The sequence below is a fragment of the Mya arenaria genome, chromosome 2, assembly GCF_026914265.1.
Source record: "Mya arenaria isolate MELC-2E11 chromosome 2, ASM2691426v1".
NCBI lineage: Eukaryota > Metazoa > Mollusca > Bivalvia > Myida > Myidae > Mya > Mya arenaria.
The window spans coordinates 37932333-37954797 of record NC_069123.1 but is presented as its reverse complement, the minus strand read 5'-3'; the positions used below and the strand labels follow the sequence as shown (position 1 = coordinate 37954797).

General features: G+C 34.9%; 1 protein-coding gene across 1 annotated transcript; it reads right to left on the bottom strand.

Moving 5' to 3' along the window:
* Positions 1-676: 676 nt before the first annotated feature.
* On the bottom strand, positions 677-21531 carry LOC128243500 (chromosome transmission fidelity protein 18 homolog). The gene is made up of 24 exons (XM_052961301.1): positions 21442-21531; positions 20607-20813; positions 18758-19054; positions 18107-18231; positions 17442-17525; positions 15302-15354; positions 14399-14567; positions 13812-13982; positions 13313-13410; positions 12536-12659; positions 12001-12131; positions 11696-11789; positions 11262-11360; positions 10736-10863; positions 9972-10040; positions 9630-9741; positions 8080-8250; positions 7672-7821; positions 5697-5827; positions 5144-5228; positions 4462-4514; positions 3134-3284; positions 2493-2559; positions 677-1956 (listed from the first exon to the last, which is right to left on the bottom strand). Exons 1-24 carry the CDS (start codon positions 21494-21496, stop codon positions 1850-1852), a joined length of 2931 nt encoding a protein of 976 aa, XP_052817261.1. The 5' UTR covers positions 21497-21531; the 3' UTR covers positions 677-1849.
* Between the last annotated feature and the right edge of the window lie 934 nt (positions 21532-22465).

The following is a 22465-nucleotide window of genomic DNA, read 5'->3' as shown; positions in this document are numbered from 1 at the left end:
AGACAAAGCGGCGTTTAGTCGGGCGCGCTGTCACACGACAGCTCGTGTTGATAACTTTTAGAACGTGTGCAAGTACCGATTATTTTATCAGCATAGATTAAAGCCATTAAAGCAGGTTTTATAGACAAAATTTACTTCACAGTGTATTTCTCGTCAAAATTGTTCGTCTTATAAACTTGTCAAAAATATACTAAAGAGCCTAATGCCGGAAGATGCCAATACAATCCAAGTTTAAATGTGTTGCTAGGTACTTTTTTCACATTAACCCAAGGTATCATATCATATGTTGGCAAGTCATTTTCAAATAATATCAACTCATATTAAAACAAGTTCATTTTCATACAGATGCGATTCTCACTTTTTGTGAATATCAATGTTAAAAGTAGTAACAAACATTTATTAAAACTAAACAGGTCACGAATGTCGCAGGCCCAAAGATTAAAATGACATTGACCTACTGACCCCACTCTAAAGGTCATCACGGAAATATACATTCAACAAATATACAAGTCATTCAAATGTTCAGAATCAATGTCCGAATCTTAAGAGCAACACCGCGGATGATCAAGTCGATGACGCCGGACGTAGTTATCCTTGTGTCTGACGGTGACATGCTTCGGAGGCAACACAATAGTTATAAAATAATTTACAAAGCACTAAAGCATGCTAACAAACACCCATTTTATAATTTATTGAATGTAAAAAAATCAAATCTAAATAATTTATTCAGTCAGTTAATCATTCACAATGAATTATTTGCTCAGTAAGTGTAGGTGTTCAGGTAACAAGAATAATGTATCTGTGACATAATATGTACATATTTATAACAATATCATTAACCAACTTCTACCAACAACAATTACAAACATTATAAATGACCTTTTTAACCTTTACCTTTCATATATTTGAATTTCAATAAAAATACATGTACATTAACAACTGAAAATCACAACTGCTGAAATAAATACCATTTAAATATTTTTTTATAAGAGTCATCATTCATTTAACCGATTTCCATTATCGGTCAATTTTTGACTTCCTTTGCCAATGATTAACACAAATAATCATTTTAATACAAACGTATACAGTAATTATTGAATTAATATATAATTATGTTTAATTCTAAAGTTCAAATACGTGTACCCTTAAACCCACATCAACTAATGCAAGAACTCAGTCAAATTGGCTTATACATATTATCTCACTGTGGCAGGTCAGCTACTGTATGTATTGTAATGGCTCAGCCTTACAACATATCATCATATAATTATTTATGACCCTCTTACAAGCTTTTCATCCCATTCCTCTATTCAGGGGTCCTAATAGCTGATAATTGTCAATCATGGCCGGGGGTCTGTTTGTATATGAAGGATTCATGCCCTTTTAAAATTGTTTCAAAAGTCATATATTTTATATTATATTCATTTTGAGTTTCTTCCTACTGTTTTTGATGCAAATATCCAAGCGAAAACCAACATTTACATCTGTTCAATAGTCAGAAGTTAAATGCTCTCCATCCTGGTTTCAGGATAAACCCTGAACATGAGAATCCCTGTCTAGTATAACTTAGGAGCCCTGTTACTGCTGACAGCACTTGCGGCAGGACATTTTAATATCTCAAGTTTGTTAACATGTATGTAGTAATTAAAGCATGATATTGTGGTACCAGCATTGCAGACTTCTTTGCAATGACAGTTCTTAGCACCAGGTTTCTCCTCTTGACTGTTCTTCACAACTAGTTACACAATTCAGTACTGCGACTAGAACTCCTTTCCACAAATGGACAGCCACATTGTGTTTAACAGCTATCATAAATGAGTGTTTTTTTGCTCTACCATTCAGTCAGCAATTATAAGAATTCCTTTACTCGAACAGTTCGGCGTACAGCGTTTGAGTACCCACTTTGGAAATGGAACCAGATGTCTGTGGCTAGGACATTTCCTTTCTCTTTACGTTCTGAAATAAAAGATGGATACAAAACTGTAATTTTTGAAGATAATACTATGTATATAAGCTCAAATGTGAAAACATAAGCTTCATCTTATTTGAGTAATACTGAAGCGTGTTTCTTTGGCAGAAACCAGTATCGGTCACCATTTTTCTAAAAACACCTTATGCATCACCAGTTTCAGTATTTAGTTTCATTTATCAATATCATCCTTAAACTTGATTCTTCACAATAAAGGAAAAATATCATCATTTTCTTTAAAATAATTTCCTTCAAGTCTCAAAATGCTTTAAAAGTATTAAAGTTTCTTCATGAAACTGAGGCATGATGTTGACTGTTGAGACACCATGAAAAAGTGCTCCTAGTGGTATTGGAACCCACAGCCTCTTGTACAAAAGGAAAGAAGCTTCCAATACAATTATACAATATATATTTTGTTAAGCTATCATAACACAGTGGAACTAAAATGTTATTGTTAAGAAGCCATGAAAACACTTTTAAAATGCTTTAAACTGCTTCCTATTATAAAACCCTCAGCAATCACCTGATATTGAAGATTTTGTCTCTGGAGACGATCGTTTGACCACACGGCCAAAAAAATCCTTAACTTGCTGAAAAGTAAGTAAAAAAGATTGTTAATATAATCTTATTTAAAACCAAGATTTACAGCTACAAAAAACAACAACAAATTATGACTAGACGGTTGTTGTTGTAATAAAAAGTGATGTCTCCCCCTCTGCACATCATCTCAATATGGTGAACATTCGTGATTTGTGGCCAGTTATTTTAAAATCCTTCAAGTGATTCAAGAGATATGGAGCAGACACATAGGTAGTCTATGAACTTTGGCCTCTAAGTGTGACCTTGACCTTGAAACAAGCTGGTTGTAACATGCTCTCTGCACATTGTCTCAATATGGTGGATATAGGATATGACATAATTGTGGTTAGTTATTTAAAGATCCTTCAAGTGGTATAATATAGATATATAGATTTATTTATAGACATGGAGCGGACACAAAATGTAGTCATATGACCCTTGACTTCATAGTGTGACTTTGACCTTGAACCAAGCAATAAAAAAAAATTTTAGAGTTTTTTTTACACAGACACTCATTAGCACACAGTGATGTTTTCACTTGTAACTCTGCCACTATTTTTTATACATAATTTTATATAAGTTTACCATTTCTTCCTGCTTGCCAAGGGGTTTTGCTGTAAGCCTCTGTAGATGGCTTGGGACAGAGGGAGCTTTCTCCCCGCCCACTTTTCCTGTAGAAACTGGATTTCCCCTTGCATCCTTTTGCCCAGGTGTCTCTACAGGGACAGTCACAGTGCTAAAAGAGAAAACATTCACCATCAAACAGGCTTTACACAAGAGCATGTAAGCAATATATGAGCCACATCGCGCCAATTGGACCTTCAGACATACAATTGCTTTCATTATTTTATTGGATACTGAAAATTTCATGATTATATCACTTATATTGCTCCAGATACATGTTCACAAGTGAGATCATGTATTGGGCATATTGAATATTTAATCTGACGTCATGCACATGACGTCCTTTAGAAAGTTCATGATTGAAATGATGTGCTTTCATAACGTATCAAAATTATAACTAGCTTATAATTTTAGTTGTTTTCCTAACATGGAATCTTTATGGAACATTCAAAAAGAACGATTTGAGGATCCATTTAAAAAAAGAATTTTTATATTTTAAATCCATTGGGTTGTTTTAAACACAGATTATGAATGCTGTCGAAATAAGTAATAATACTATTATATTTGGCATTTTTTTTAATAAATGATGATTTCATTTGTAATATTTATATACGAAAGGCCCAAAATGGCACAAAAGGGCTCATATCAAATGTTCTATTCGGTGAAAGTGGTGAAAGTGTTTCTTTAACAGTGCCTATGTCATTTTTGAACAGCCCCTGAATATAAGAAGAATCTAATAATGTTTTAATACATACATATTTTCCTCTAATAAGCAAAATATGATAATAAACGAAAGATTTTAAGATTTCATATCTGTTATCTTCCTTAGACATTTAGGACTGATAAAAGTACCGGTACAGATTTTAAATTGGTAATGAAATCTAATTAGCAGCTAAATCTCATTGGCATGGCAGTGAAAACATATTGTAAAATGGTCAAACTGCAAGGAGCTATCTATGAATGGATGATTTGCCTCCAAGCAGATGATGATGACAATGATGATGATGGCAATGATGATGATGATAATGATGACAATGATGATTATAATGATGACAATGATGTTTATGATAATGATGATGATGGATAATGGATTATGATGATGATAATGATGATGGATAATGGATGATGATGATAATGATGATGATGGATAATGGATGATGATGATGGATAATGGATGATGATGATGACGATGCTGATGACAATGATGATGATGACAATGATGATGATGATGATGACGATGATGATGATGATGATGATATGTATCATTACTACATCCCGATTTAACGTACTCATATTTCGGTGCTCGAGCCTGTTCTGCTCTTCTCATCTTTTCTAACTCAATCTGGAATATAACACATGGGATCATTATTATATTTCACAAAGCTAGGCTTGTATTTCAGGAGTATCAACTGTTAGTTATATTACTATTAAACATTATGGGGCCATTTTTTAAAGAACCCAGAGCACTTTTTGAACCTAGGATAACAAAAAAATCCCCACTGAAATTCTGTATGAAAATCAACCCTAGGATTCCTGATGAAACAGCCCATTGTTTCATGACAGTAAATTTTTTCATAGGTTAAAACAAATTTGTTTTACAAGGATTGTGAACCAAGTTATTTAATACAACAATATACTAATCAATCTCATTGGCGAGTGTGGTCTTGTGTTGTGGGGGAAACCGGAATACCCAGAGAAAACCCAATTGCTCTGCTTGGTGACCACAAACCAAACTCACATGCGCCCATGCCGGAAATCGAACCCAGGTTGCCTAGGTGAGAAGCGAGTGTGCTAACCACTGTGCTAACCGGACAACCTTGTTTCATAGGTTTTTTGTTATTGTCTAATTATTCTAGTTTTGATATATTTTTTGCCAACTTCCATATACACACAAACAATTCAAAATGGAGTACCTAGCTATAATTTCACCTGCTTACTTTACTGTGATAACTACAAATCATCATTGTTTACCTCCCTTGCAACAAGTTGCCGTGAGGCGTAGGAGAGCTGCCGATGTTGCTTCATGTTAGGAAACCTTGTGACCTCATCAACATGTCTGAAAAAGAAATGTATTTAATAGGCTAACAATCACAGTTATCAGTCATTCCACACAACAGGTTTTGTTCTTCAAAGATATAGGCATAAAATCTCATCTATCAATAGTTGTCTTTTCATAGCACAATTGTAATATCTTAATTTTAAACAAAACAACTAGAATTTCACAGAAGACATTTGATGCTTTTTGATAGTATCAAGGACTAGAATTTCACAAAAGACCATTACTGCTTTTGGACTGTACAGAGAAATTGAATTTCCCTAAAGATCAATGATGTTTGTTTGAGTGTACAGAGAATTAGTATTTCATAAAAGAGCTTCGATGCTTTTTGACTGTTCGGAGCATTACAATTCAATAAATGATCATCAATGCTCTTTTGAAAGTACAAAGGATTAAAATTTCTCAAAGTACATGGATGCTTTTTTGAATGTTCAGAGTACTAGAAAGGTGATAGATATGGGCGTTTACGGTTCTAGGGCGTAGTTATACTGTCCATCTGGAGTTTTCTCCTGAATGTAGGTCATATTGTAAGAAATCATGACATTCACAAGCTGCCGTAACTCCTCCTTTTCTCGTGCACTATACAGCTGGGTGTTCACCTGCAGGTATAACATATAAAATGTAAGTAAGCAAGCAAGCAAGTCATTTATTAACAAGCATTTTCAGTGAAAAGATATCCCCCGCCAACGATGGCTTGTTTGTGCTTGATGGATTGTTTGTGCTTGAAGGTTAAGAAAAATCTCAGAAAGAATAAGATAAGCACATTGGTTTTACTGAGAAACGGCTGCAAACAATGATTTTTTAATAAATCAAGGGCAATAACTCTAAGGAAAATTGACCAATCCAAAAGAAAAATAGACAGGCATCATCACAGTATGTTGGTTCTTATTTATACCAAGTGTCATGAAATTCTACCAGCTAGTTGCATAGAAAAGGCTGCAAACATGGATCTTTTAATAAATCAAGGGCAAATAACTCATATAGAAATTACACAATCCAAAATATAAATAAACAGGCATCATCGCAGTATGTTGGTTCATATTTATTTCAAGTTTCAAGAATTTCTACCAACTAGTTACTGAGAAATGGCTGTAAATGAGAGTTTTTCAAAAAATCAAGGGCAATAACTCCAAGTACAATTGACCAATCCAAAAAAAATGAACAGGCATCATCCCAGTATAGTAATTAATATTTATTTTAGGTTTCATGAAATTCTGCAAGCTAGTGACTGAGAAATGGCTGTGAATGTGCATTTTTCAAAATACAAGGGCAATAACTCCAAGGACAATTGACCAATCAATTTTTTTTTGGACGGGCATCATTCCAGTATAGTGTTTCATATTTATTTTAAGTTTCATGAAATTATATCGGCTAGTTACTGAGAAAATGCAGGTGACGGACGGACAACGCCATTTCAATATCCCCTTCCCTATTTCATAGGCGGGGGAAAATAATTGATAAAACATTTGGTATTTATACCAATTTTCAATATGGTTGAAATAGAAGTTTGACATTTGGTTCACAAAAAAAAATATGTTTTCTTAGCTGACCATGGTAATAGTATGCAAAAATGTAATTCAACTTTCCCATTCTTTGTATCAGCATCAAAATTTTTGCAAGAAGTACATACACATACATGATATGCTTAAAAGATGTGAAAACATTTAGGGTTATGTTTTTTAACTTTCTGTAAGGCATTTTGGGTTACATGCATTGGAGTTGGTCAACATCACTAGAATTCCACTAATCAGATGTGTCAACTGTCGGGAGCGCCCTTCATTTTGACCTTGACAAACTATTTTTTTAATAAATAGGGGTCATCTATTGACCTTGATCAATGTACCTCCCAAGGTAAAGACTTACAACAAGTGTTTTATAAGTTATTCAGAAATGAAAGTAGAGATTGATTTTTTGAAAAAGCACTCGTCAGGTGAGATGAGAAATAATCAATGATGGACATTAAATCTGTACTTTTTGAACTGGAAAGAACCAACAACGTCTGCAAACCAAGTATGAAGTTCCTGGGTGGAAGCGTTCTCTAGGGAAAAGTGGCGTTTAGACTGGTGACCAAAAAACCTGAAAGTCACTGTGACCTTGACCTACTGACTTAGGGGTCATCTACTATTTACCTCCAAGATCACCAACATTTTTCGTCTGAAGGTCAACAAATCAAAATCAGTCATGATCTGGTCATGATCAACATGCATAGGAAGTATGCAATTGCTGGGTCCAAGCGTTCTATAGTTATTAAGACAAAGTGTGACGTATGGACTGACAGACTTACAGGGCAAAAACAATGTCTCCCCATAAATGGGGGAGACATAAATAATTATGATGTTGCCACCAGACAAAGTAAGCCGTATGAAGCTGGCGGGCTTCACAGGCGACACAAAAACAGTGTTAAGATCTGCTGTCTTTAACTTAAGGAAGAAATAAAACTTACAGGCCTGAACATAGGTTGTATAACATCCATCAGCGGGGGTAAAATGTCCTCTGTCACAGTATGAAGGTTAAGGAACTTCCTTACGCTTGGTAACATGTCCACTAACATACTAGAAACGAGATTCTCACTTTTTAATCGTCGCTGGTTACACTGAAAAGGATAACAAACAATAAAAACACGGCATCAAGTTCATATGTTGGGACATATGAAGACTACCGATTAGGCTGTCGACTGATGACATTTTATGGTCCTTAATGAAAACCCAGCATGTTATTTTACACCATAACTATAGAGCATTACTGATTATTAAACTCCTGCATAGTAACAAAAGTGATTTCATATTAGCAATGAAACAAATCAGGGGTCTAAACATTATTTCAAAGACAGAGAGGTATAAATGTTACTTACATCCACCATGCTGTGAGGGTACTGAATCTTCGGTGGCGAGTTGGATGCAAACAGGAAGTGGAAGGTCAAGGCCAAATAGCTAAGGTAAGGCATCAGTCGGTAATCCTGCTTGTGTTGTATGTATTGGTTCACCTCATCACTGAAGCATAACCAGTCTGTTGCCATGGAAACCTGAAACAGGAAGCGAAAGGTAAGAGCATAGAAGAGTTGTGTAGGCAGAGTGCTATTTTGGAGATACACAATTAAATACCACTTTAGCAAAGACTCTCAGTGAGGCAGCTTAACGTGGACAGTCAAGAATCATCACTAGCAGATCCTCTTGAGGGAGTACCCCCAAACCGGCCTGCCAACACTTAAAACCAAATGAATTTCGATTCTAAAGGAGGGGTGCATGTCAAAAGATTAAAGCCTTAAGTTACACCCCCTCTAACGTCAAATCCTGGACCCAGCCCTGATCACTATAGTACTTATTTTTGTTACTCAATGTTAAGCAAGTTGCTTGTAAAGTGCAATGCAAAATATAGTAACAACTGATACAAAATGAAAGTCACATTTAAGCAAAATGCCACTTACAGTGAAGTATTGCATAATGCATGACAGATATTTTCTACCACCTACAACTCAAGGGAACTAACGGAACATTAGAATTAACACAATTGGTGTATGGTTATTTCTCCTTTGCTGCAAATTACCACTTCCATACTGTTCATTCTTTCACAATCTTCAAAATTCCTATCACATGAAAATTTGTGTTCATCAATCACAACACAGAATTTTCATGGCACATAACGGTTTAACAATAACTGATGTAATGGCCAATACAAACAATTACTTGTTTAACATGATTTTCATCAAAGAAGATATCTTGGCTAATGGCGAGATCAGAAAGCTATTCTGAATGATGCTTTTGGGCATTAAATGGACAAAGTATAAGTTATTAGTAAACATGCATTGTTATCTGCAAGTAATGACTCCTCATACATAATTTACACATTAATATTTTAATGCAAAACGCAAACAAATGTCAATACCAATTTAAGACTGTCGTCCCAAAAAGTTTATTATTGTTATTTTTATTAATTGTTATTTTTATAGACTAAATGAAGAGAACATAATACAAAACTTGGATAATATTTAATATGATACCTTGCCAATAATGTCAGTCATATTTCATAGAGTTACACAAAGACGTCTGACATTGCCACTTTTTATCCAATGAAATTGGTGTGCTCCCCAAAATATTTAATAGCATTGCCCTGAATCAAGTAATAGCAATACAACTTAACAAACAGCTGCATTATGTAAGCTTTACACCAGTATTATTTTTTTTCATTTTAATGCACATTTGTTTGAAATACAAAGGTTAAGAATGAATGTGAAACAGGGTCAATCAACTATTTTTCATGGCTGAACATGATAAAAGTTATTATTCTTTTAACCAGAGATCACTGAGATACAAATGTTCATTAACAGAGGTTTAAGAATGAATTTGTTAAAGAATTTAACTCTATTTTGTATCAATCCTTATACTTCGAGTAGTTAACACTTACACCATCCATGTAAGGGTCCTTAAATTTACACTCGAGGTAGTTCTCAAACAGGCCTTGGGTGAGTTTGTCTGTTTCACCAGCACCGATCACCAAGGAAAGGATATTACTGAACCTGGAATATATAACAGTTCTTAGATCAGATCAATGTGTGGCAAATTTCATAAATATTTGGCCAACAACAACAGCCAACAAGACTACAACGGCACCACCTGAAGAAATAAAATAGCATTTTTGTTTTATTTTTTATTCAATTGACCTTTGTTTTTTTTACATTTTCTAAAAGTATTAAGAGTGAATAAAGAATAGTTCTCCTACTTCTAAAGTGTATTGTATTGTTCTGACCTTGCAGGCAATGTTGTATTTAGCACCATATCTTTCATTCCAGATTCCTGCAGGTTCACAAACTTTTGTCTGAAATAAACAATTTCAAACACTGAAAGGCAATTCAATGGACACAGTATGAAAAACAAATCTACATGTATTCTATGTTAACATACCTAATTATTTTAATTACAAACTTTACATGTGGTGTATGACAGAGAGACAAAAATGGTATTCTTTCTTTACCACACATCATTTTATTGACAATTATTATGAATATTTCATTTATTTTTTCACACTGTTCATATATATCAGCATCCAGTTTATTTAGTTTATACAGTGGATAATTGCTCATTTTAATGAAAAATAGCATTTATATTTCACCTAGTCAGCAAAAAAGTTCTAATTCAAGAGTTGCTTTGCTAAAAACATTTAATTTTGGTAATGACGAGGTGCAAAACATTGCGATTTTACACTAAAACAAACAATGTTCCATTTATTATATGCCTTAAAGGGAAATAAATTGACTGTTACTTGTATATTTTTGGAAAGAGCAGCTATCAGCTGATGTAAATTATTCTAACTCTGTTTCCTGGGTAGAAAAAATTCATGGGTCCTGTTTAAAAGTCCATGAGAAGACACCTCTGGCGAGGCTCGAACCTACAAGCCTGTTGTCTAAGAGGTAGACATCTTTAACGCTATACTTCAATCACATATTTTTAGACATATCTTAATCAAGAAATATGCATTCAATTAAGTTATTTACTAGGAGAATCAATACAAACCTTTTAGGCCGGGGAAGTGCGAGGATATCATGCCACACAGAGAAGAGGTTTTTGTGTGAATCTTTCTGTCCTACTGTCAACGACTGAACATTCTGCATTGTCAATTCCTTACACTGGCCACGGATAAACTGAAAAGTAATGTTCGATAATTTTTATAATTTTGTTTATCATAAAGACACTCTAGAAAGAACTGGCAGTGTAGGTAAACAAATTAAATCTTACCCTTGTCAAGGAGGGTGAGCTAGTATCTATTCAACTACAGGTGCATATTTTATCTTTATGACATTTAAACTATATGCCTTCCAGGAATAACAAAACAAAAATCTCGTTCCTGTAAATCCTGATATAGAATAGTTCAGTACAAAAAATTCAGGCCCCAAGCAGGGTAAATCTAACTTTAGAATGATTCACCCTGATCTTTATGCATATATATTACCTAGATATTATCCATATTTTTTATGAATTTATAAATCTATAAAATAATTCACTCTTGCTGTCATACTATAAATATGGGTTTGTTTTTTACCTGTAGCGTATTGAGACATGAACGAATGTCATTGTCCGTCTTCTCACACAGGGCTAGCAATGTGTTCATGTCTGATCGTACTCGCTCCATGCTGATAACCTTTGGAAAAGAAAGAAGAACGCAGCTGTAGGAAAACATGATTAAATAAAGACTACTTCTAGAAAGTCACTGGATACAATGGTTAACGGATAAAAAAACATCAACAACACATTTCTTTTTTATCATTAAGTCTTTTTTGGAGAAATTACAGAATTCAATGTTATTAAACTAGGCTTATAGGGTAATATTACTGATTTTCCTGTACCTGCAGACCCTTGGTGTGAAAGGAACAGAACAAGGATAAATTTTGGCTCGTTATTAATAAGACAATCCATTATATCAGGATTCATTTAACTTGAGAAATCAGACTCAAGTCTGTGATAAATTGACTGTACCTCATAAAGCCTGGCTGCCAGCTTGGTGGGGTCGGTCTGGGGAAAGTTGATCACAAGGGCATTCATTCGAAGCTGTCTTAATGCTGGAACATACCTTTAACAAGACAGGCAGTTTTATTAATCATAGTATTTTATACCATTCTATACAATGGCTGTCGACATAGATCTTTAATATATCAAAAACATTTTACCAAAAATACTTAGACAAAATGTACAGGTCTTTTACAATAGCATCATGATATAAATTACTTAAAAGGGATCCAACTTTATTTAAATTCAAAATACCCCAAATAGCTCAATCTTACTGGTCATTACAAATACAGATCATAGGTCGCCGCAGAATGCCCCCTTCTTCCTTCTTTTTCTTTTTGCCTTCCTTGGACACTTCTTGCACGTCAGTTTTACGTATCACATTTAACAGCACATTTATGGCTGCCTGAAAGTATATGTATATACTGTATGTGTTGGATTCATGGGTGTCTAATATTGTAAGTAACAAACCAAAATGTATAATTTATGTGATTCAACAGTTATCAGATTATCTTCATGCAACACAACAGAAACAAATATTTTGAAACAAGAAACTAGGTCAAATAGTTGGGGAGTTTTGAATGACACAAGTTTGCATTTAATACCTATGGAAGGAATCACGGACGGACATACAGACAGACGAACGCATGGACAGACAAGGGCAAACCTATATTACGCCCCCCCCCCAATAAGTGGGGACATAAAAAATGTGTACACTTTAAAGAATAAAGAAACTCTTTTAATGACCAAAAGACATCTCAACATGATATCTGGGCCTGATAGCTGTTGTAAATGCTGCAGAATTCATACCTGAGGTGCTCCATCTATTTCATCAATGACGAGGCAGTTTGGTCGGGGATCAGCTCCTAACACAGCTTTCATCTGCGTGGCTGACTCAATCTTGTTTTTAAACACCTCAGCACTTCGATCATCACTGTCAAGAAGGAAAGCTTATCCTTGTAAATTTGAATAAAATTGAGCAACTGAGATATACACCTCAACACTTTCATGATCACTGTTAACAGAGAAAACATACAAGTGTAAACGACCTATGGTCAAAATTAAGCGGTATTTATGAAAGAAAATTAACCACCACTAAAAATTTACTTTCAACAGAGTATGCAAATTGTGCATCTTCTGATGTTACAACAATACATTGACAGGTTACAATAGTCATAACTGTACAGACATCTGGACGCTTGTCATTTTAAAACACTACACATTCAGATTAAATTGCTTGATAAAATTATTTACTATTTGTTGTAATTTATGTAACTTCCAAGCGAAAAAAAATTCTTGTATGTAATATCTGGATTTGACTTGGAATTGCAGTCTGTTCTATCTAATGTCACTTGCGACATTTAAACACCATTTCACTTTTCATGGCAGGTTCAAGCCATAATTGAGCTAAAAGGTGCAGGCAGACCTTTATAAACTCAAATGGTAAGCACTAAGTTGTTTCACAGAAAAAATAAATTATTTTTAATGTGTAGGTGCCTGAATCAGAAGGAAAAATCCATGATCCATTAACAGCACATTAAAGGACATAAATGTTGTTCACACGATATCCATGTCATTTTGTCATACCTGGCGTTCATCTCGATGACGTTATATCCGGCATGTTTTGCGATGATGTGAGCGAGAGTGGTTTTCCCAAGACCTGGTGGGCCACACAGCAAAGCTACCTGGAGGCGGAAATAAGAAATAAGCGCTTGCAATTGTGCATATAATGGCCAATACAAATCATACTGATGACAGGCTGTCAATTCAAGAAATAGTTTCATTAGTGATAAGTCAAGATTCATCAATCAATCAGTAGTTGACCAACAATTAAACCTTGATGTATCAACCAATGGTTTCACCAAAAAACTTTGCTAACATATTTATTAGCGATCAGTCAATTGTTTTAAATAATATGAAAGCGACCTTGTGAATTCCATTAAATATCCTGCAATATCCTTCATGAAGTGGTTGGTGATGCTGGTCTAACTCTAAGTCCTAAATGTTCAGCTGGACCCACCTTCTCTTAAACTCCCCCTTTTTTATCAATACTCCATTAACCAAGATGATGCTAAGCCATACCCACCTTCTGCAGTGGTCGGTGGTGCTTGTCCAACTCCTCCTGAATATCAGGCTGGCCCCATTTCTTCTTCTTAAAGTCCTCTTTCTTTTTCTCCTTCAATTTCACAGGAAGTTCCTTTCCAAACACAACATAATCCCACATCTTCAACCAGTGGAGCAGGCTCCGGTTTATACTCTGCATTACACGTTAAGTATGTTATGTTTAAAATAAGACTTTATAATGGGTCCAATTGATGGTCAAGTAACGCAAGCTCTAAAGAGTGTATATAGCATAAAATATACAGTTTTAAGATCTGCTATATATGTATTATTAAGAACCATTTACCATTCCTTGGTATTATCCAGTAATAATCTTTGAAAGCTCAAAACAGGTATCAAATGGATCCTATTTTTTGATATGCCATCACGACTGTTGATGCAAACTTCTAGTCAAAAAGAAGGCCCTGAGAAACTGGCCAGGGCAATTCCTGACAGTTTAGTACATATAAGATTTCTTCAACTGTGGAAGTGGTCCTCTCACTGTGGTAAAATTTCACATACTTAAAATTAACTGAGGATTTAAGGTTTCAGAAGAGAAATCTGAATACTAACCTCTTCACTGAGAAGGTCTGTGTATTGCCTGGGAGTGTATTTTTCTACCCAGAGGTGTCTCTGAGGCCCTGTATTAAGAACAGATTGCGGCCCCTGATGGTTAGGGAAGTTTTCCTTGTCATCATCATCTTCACTGCTCTCAAAACCCTGGTCCCGATCATTCAACTGTCTGTTGTATGCAAAAATGGGGTTATAAAGAATGGAACTTAGATCTGAACCATGACATTATTTTTATTCCCAGTCCAAACAAATCTTAGTGGCTGGGATGATTAAATGAGTTTCAAAAACAATATGCTCATGTAAATAATGGATTCAATTCAGGGGCTTTTAGAACCGTTGGTGGTTGGTTGATACATATAAAGTATCATCACTTGGCCAATAGTCAATAAGCACCTGAAGTCATTCCCCAACTTAGATCATCGTCCTAAGATAAGTATCTCACTGGTCATTTGATAATACAAATGTAATAACTTAATACTTATAATAATTCTTACTTTGAAATACTTCATTTCCATTGATATTATTGACTACTATATTATTGGTACTTCTATTTCAAGGACAACTATTCTTCTGTTTTAATTTGACTATGAACATTGTGGTGAAGAAATGACTTTTAAAAGATGTTTTATGGATACCTCCAAACAGACGGAAAGTCCCTATTCTGAAAATCAAAAAGCGGATTATAACCCTGTTGAAACTGTATTCATTTCAAAGCCCTACTCCTTACTATACTATTTTAATGCAAATATCAAGCGTAAAACTAACTTTACAACTTTAAGAAGACCCTTGTATTGAAATCTCTCAATCCTGATTGTTATCATCCCTTTGATTTAATTGTACATTAATGTGTATCAACATTTCTTTAAGTCTTTCTCATATGAGATACATCTTTAAAAGACCTACCTGTGAATATTTTCACTGAGTGACTGTGTTTCTTCAAGTAACTTAGACCGCCGCTGAAAACAAACAGATATCAATCAATATAACCTGCAGCCATGTGTCCTAACAATAAAAACCCCAACATTGATGAAAACCTGATACATGTAGATTGATCATGTTATGAAAATTGCAAAAGCTAGTCTAAGATTGACACTATATACTGTTCATGCTTCTCTACATACCAAAACTGATGAGCTCAAAGCATTCACAAGACTGCTGGAAGCTGATGGAAGTACCTGTCCATGTTTTCTCAGTAAACTAAGATACATAACTCCGCAAATGTTCTAACCAGTAAAGTACCAGATACATATGTGCATACTGTAATTGGAAACATATGTACCAGGCTTTATGTTAATCTTAAACAGTTTTTGAAATAAGCTAAGATTAAAGAATTTGCATGATGCTCTTCAGCCCACAACACCAAGGCTGTGACAATCAGTTGATCAATTTTTTCCAAACACGGACCAGCTTCAAAAACAGATGACAATATTTTTAGTGTTCACTCTGAAACAAAACACTAGAACTCCGCGAGTCGGATGTGTCGCCTGACGAATTATTTACTGTCGACATTATAGCTGTTAGATTGGCATTTTATTCATTTATAGACAATGATGTTGCCATTTAACTTTCACGTGTAGGTGGCATTTGAACTGACGGTAACAACATTAAGCCGGGAGCAAGCAATTGGTTATTTAAGCAAAAATGAGCACAATAAATACTGAAGTCAATGACATTGAGAAATAATTTGAAGATAATGGATTAATACGTTTTCAGGTGTGAAATGAGTATCTCTGTCTTGCTTCTGTCTAAACTGCTATCCAGACCGGTTTATGATGGCTGAAGTAAGACTCCAATTCACCAACAGATTTGTAACTGTCAAAGTTCACAAATATCAAATCAATGGTTGTGTTATTGTTGGTAGTAACACCTTTTACGATTCAGAGAGTTTCAGAGAAGATGTTTTTTAAAGCTAAACAGGAAGTCGGCCATTTTGTTGTTGTTGTTGTTGTTAATCAATCGTAACCCCTTGTTGTATTTTTGTAGAGGGACACCCAAGGAAGCTTCCTGTCAAGTTTCATTGAATTTGGCGAAGTAGTTTCAGAGATGTTCTATAAGCAATTGTTGAAGGACGGACGACGGACAAAGACCGATCACAATAGCTCACTTTGAGCACTTCGTGCTCTGGTGAGCTAAAAAAGTGTGCAAGGTAAAGTTAAACATGAAAATTAACAAAGGGCAATAACTCTAATATGGAAGCAAGAGATACAGTTTTTGTGCACTGCGATCCCCTTCAATAAGATCTATCTATCTATAAAGTTTCAAGTTGATAACTCTTATAGTTTTCGAGAAATGCCTCGGACAAAATTTAAGCTTGAAAATTAACAAAGGGCAATAACTATAAACCTATAGACGCAAGAGTTACGGTTTTTGTGCACTGCACTTTCCCTCAGTCAGATATACCTACAGAATAAGTTTCAGGTTGATAACTCCTATAGTTTTCGAGATATGCCACGGACAAAACCTAAGCAAGAAAATTAACAAAGGGCAATAACTCTAAAAATATGGCAGCAAGTGTAACGGTTCTTGTGCACTGCACTTGCCCTCAATGAGATCTATCTAGCTATGAAGTTTCAAGTTGATACCTCTTATATTCTTCAAGATATGCCCCGGACAAAACTTTAAGCATGAAAATTAACAAAGGGCAATAACTTTAAAACTAAGAAAGCAAGAGTTACTGTTATTGTGCACTGCACTTGCCCTCCATGAGATCTATCTACATATGAAGTTTCAAGTTGATAACTCTTATATTCTACAAGATATGCCCCGGACAAAACTTTAAGCATGAAAAATAACAAAGGGCAATAACTCTAAAAATATGGAAGCAAGAGTAACAGTTCTTGTGCACTGCACTTGCCCTCACCCTCAATTAGATCTATCTACATATGAAATTTCAAGTTGATACCACTAATAATTTAGGAGATATACCCCGGACAAGCGAAAATGGGACGCGGACGCTGCCGCCAACACTGCTGACGCCGTCGCCGACAAAAGTAACCCCTATATGTCGTCTTTTCAGGCGACACAAAAAGGAGACAACATGTACCTCTTCTTCCAGCTGTTCTCTCAGTGCAGATATGGGCACAGAGAGCAGATTACTTTCCTTCACTGACTTCCCCAGATCTGTAAACTGAAACAACAGAAAATACAATAATTACTTTACATTATCTATTTCACATCATGGCAGTGTTTTTTTCTACCTAAAATGGGGCCAAAATTGGGCCCCATTTACACCTCCACTAGAGTACAAGTTCACATAAGGTGTAGAAATATTCTCAATTCTGTATCACATCATCATATTTTGTTTCATTTTCCTGCTTCACATTTTATATCCTTTTCCCCCCTCCATCAGTTTTTGGTAAATTCCTTCAAAGAGGTGTATTTGAACAGATGTAAGCCATGTTTCAAAAATATTCATTTGATTTTTTTTCACAATTTACAGTTATATCACATATTTTTTTACGATTCAAAGGGACCTGGTTCCACTTTCAATAAGGTGATAAAAAAGCGAGTCCACACCATTATTATTTAACAATTTGAATGTGCAATGTAAAATAGATCAATGACTGACATTTCTTACATGGATATCAAAGTCTTAATAATTCCTGTTGCTTTTTAACTTTACTTTCAATTTTTTGCTTGAATTTTTTCATTTTGATCATAGCATAATAGATCATTGCGAAGAAAAACAGATGAGCTCAAACTGTTTACCTGCTGTTCATACTGAAGATCGTCCTTGACAGTCATATACACACGAGACCCGTCTGTTCCGGTCGTAGCAAGGTAGGCAGAGCCGGGAATTCTCCGTAGGACCCTCACACGATCATAGTCATAACCTGTTAGTTCATACGCAAAAAGGAAAAATCATGTGGGCAAAAAGCATGTTATGTTAACACATAAACTAGGTTGAAAACTGAATATAGAACAATAAATTCAGTTTTTAGCAATATTTTAAGTATACCTGCATTAAAATTATTTATACCCATAGGGTTATTCATTACTGAAAAATATTTCAAATACAGTTTCAAAAAAATTATCACAGAAATGTCTTCCAAACGAGAGATTAACATATAGGCTTGACGCTTCTTATTTGGAGGCCATATATTTAGATCTGTTTCCATGAGGTTAATTCAACATTTCATTGGATAAACATAATATACAGTATAGTGAATATTATTGGCGCCAACAATCACCTGAAAATACTAAATTCGCATTCAGCCTTCAGAGCGCAAAAAGATCGCATAGAAGTCATTTACTTTGTAATTGTCATTTTACAGAATGTTTTTGTACAAACACTTTCTTGTAGTTCTTATGATTAATAAAACAAAAAATAATATTAACAAGACATGACCAGTGACTTACTATCTATCAAGCTTTCATTTCTGTTTCCCTCTGTATCCAGTCGCAGTTCTCTTCCTGACTTTGAGCGATGTTCCAGAATAAGTTCAATCAACTTTTTGTCTGGAGAATCTGAATCCTGCTCAAGTGGTTCTGAGCTAATAAATTTTGACCCTGTTGATCCTTTTTTTGACCCCTTGTTGTCATAGAGACTGCGAGGTTTGATTTTGGGAGAAAGGAGTTTTTCTTGAAGGGGGTCATCACCCCAAAGTTCGTCGTCTTCATACACAGGGTCTGGCTTGCTACGTTTTGTAACTGGAGCTGGAACAATAATGTTTCTGTGCAGTTTGACTCACCTTAGTGAAAAATTAAGCCAGTAAACTTGATAATGTTTAGTAACAACAATGAAGACAATATTTGTAGTTTGTAAGTGTTTTTCCACCATATTCGGAATGAGACTAGAGCCTTTCTCATTGCATGATTGGGGAAAAATGAGTGTTTTCCCACCATTTTCATAAAGACAATATTTGTAGTTTTCAAGTGTTTTCCCACCATTTTATGAAGACAATATTTGTAGTTTGTATGTGTTTTTCCACCATTTTTGGAATTTGGCTAGGGCCTTTCTCATTGGAAAAAATTACATTTTGAGTAAAATTGGAAATTCCATTTTTTTTTTAGAAATGAACACGGATTTAAAAAACAACAGAATAGATAAAACATAATCAATGTGATCAAGTAAAGTGCTATTATGAAAACAAACTCTTCCATACACAAAAAACTTTTTGGGGGTCCAATTCTTTTATAAATTGTACTTGTTAATTGGGAATGTTTTTTTTCCTCCTTTAAGTAAATGGTGGCTGGGCCTTTGGATAAGGGAAAAGTAGCGTCATTTTGGCAAAAAGGGGGAAAATACAAACATGATTCATAAAAGGTTCAACTTGTTTTCAAACCTTTTATTTACCAAACCTATCAAAAATTTCATGGGGCCATCATTAAAAAAATGTTAGTTTGCGGTGCTCCGACCCACTCACCGAAATTAGACCCGACCCAATTTTTTTTATCGCTACCGCTGCCGTTTTTTTTTTTTAATTACTATTATTATTTTTTTTTTTTTGGTCCCAAATGTTTCTTTGGGACAATTTCGTGTTTGGTCCTTTGATGCTCTACAGACCAACGGTGTTGTACTGCCAATCTGCAAACCCTGCAAGGACTCTGGGAGACCCATTATTAAAAGACTTCCTAGAAATATTAAAGTGTATCCATGTATCTGAAAAATAATAAAATGGTTCTGTCGTTGAATTCTCAGTGCTGTTATCTAAAATATGCATACCCCTTACATCAGACTGAGGGTCATATAGATTTGCCTTTGTCGTCTGTAAAAAAAAAAAATCACTACCTACCTACCCACCCCAAAAATTGTGGGTAGGAGCTTCGCAAACAAACATTTTTTAAATGATGGCCTGACTGGCACTACACTTGCTCAATGGGCAGAGGTAAATCATAAAATGCTCCTTCCTTTTTTTAAGAAAACTTTTACCTGAGTAGGCGAAAAAAATGTGGGTATAACGTATGCTTTAGCATTGGGAATGAGGCTTTATTTCAACCCAAAATGGCTCAAAAAAAATCAATAGGTAAATTAGTAGATATACTTTTAAATTAATTATATCTTTGGGTCAAGCCAAATACTTCTTGTTTTTGTACAGGATAAGGCTTAAATCTTAAATAAGTTAAAACTTAATCTTTTGCAAAATATAAAATTCCGGTTTAGAAAAGTTAAAACATACAAAATAGAAGTCCAACTATAAGAATTTATTATTTTGTTCAAGCTCAACAATCCTAATTACCATTTTTATGACTAAATAAGATAGAATACCTGATGACTTAAAGTCTTCATCATCATATTCCAAATCACTGTCAGACTGACTGCCCTTCTCCCTCTGTCTCTTCTTTTGGCCGGAGTTCAAGAGAGCTGTCACTGGCTGCACCGGACTGCCAATCTCATCATCTATACTGTTCTGGAGAACTTTGTTGCGAGGAGTTGCAAAATTCAGAGATCTCCGTGGCTTGGTTGAGGTTGGTTCTGTAAACAAAATAGGTGAAATGCATGCTTGTCAACAACAATCGAGTGCCCACCCACTTTTTCGATGAAAAATCTGGTTATAAATAACAGTAAGAAACTCTGTGTTATAAAAAGCCGACAGAGACAGAATTAAGAGTTAGACAGTTGGGCTTGACAAGTTGAAATATAATTTATTGTTTCTGTTTAAGAGTTTATTTGGTCCATATAAGTGGCCTTCAGATTTGTTGACAAGTTTTGTTCTTGGCTGGCTTTGTATGGGTAACACCAAAAAATATCCTAATCAATTGAATGCTAAAAATGTCTGAATCAATTAAATCATCATGACATGTCAATGACACGTGAAACTCCATTATATGGTATCAGTTTATGGACTACTGTAGCTCAATAAAGCCCCATAAGCTATGTTTTAAATTAATCAAATGTAAAATCTATACTACATAGCCCCATAAGCTATGTTTTAAATTAATCAAATGTAAAATCTATACTACATGTACTAGGTTCTGTCACATTTGGTACGAACCAACCGGTCGCGAAACGAGCTGTGGACGAAATTAACTAACGACAAAATCATAGCAGAATTTTTGGTATACACTAGTTTATTTGCAATTAACTTATAATAAATATTTACCTATGTCTTGCAAAGCTTCCCATTCATCTGCGAAATCATCTTCGTATTCATCCATAATTTTTTGCTTCCGCACTTCCGATTAGATTTCCCGCGATATATATGCGCATGCGCATTAGAAATCCATAACTTTTTATAAATAGAAATAATGGGAAAGCCCTTGTACTGGCTCAAGACCACAGTTATCTGCCCCCCGTTGATCCAAGATCCGGATGTGAATACAGAAACAAAGAGTGCTTGTGTTCAAGTATCAATATTTTATTAAAATTGAATGAAAAAGAAGCAAAAAATGTTCTTTTTGCAGAGAACTTGACTGAATTTGACACTCTATTGCAGAAATTGATAGTTTTCAATGTAAATATTGGAAAAATCATAGCTTGTGGAAGTCTGAAAATTAGTTGTTTGTAGCCGATTGACTCCCTGGCGGAAGGGTTATGTATTTGAACTCAATTTTGACAGTCGGGTCAATGGTCAACATGGTGTTTTCTTGTGATTATATTTTGTGTCTTGAATTGTTCTAGAGATGCCATGTCCTTGTTTTTCAATTGGGGTGTGTATAAAGTCAAAAGCCAGGTTAGTGTCTATATGAAACATATAGTAAAAATAACTGTGGTCTCACGCCTGATATAGAGGAAGCTTATGGAGGGGTGGCCTATTTTAAATTGTTATAAATTCTTAATTTATACAGCTATCTGGTTGAAATTTGGCCAGTTGACAGTGCTTAGCCATAGAATATTGGTGTTTGAGTATGAAATGTGAAAATCTTATATTACATAATATAAATTAATAATATATAATTTTCTTATATATTTTTGACATTTTTAAAAAAAAACTACTTTCACTTTCAATTTAATGTTTGGAAATAGTTCCAAATGATGGTAACTAATGAATGAAAGCCTCACTTTCAATTCCAAAGTATAAATGGAGGGATTTTTTTAACATAGGAAGCAGACCCAGGAGGAACTGTCTGTTGAAGAACCCCCCCCCCCCCCCCCACCACCAAGCTGCCCACCAGAGGCCAAGCTGT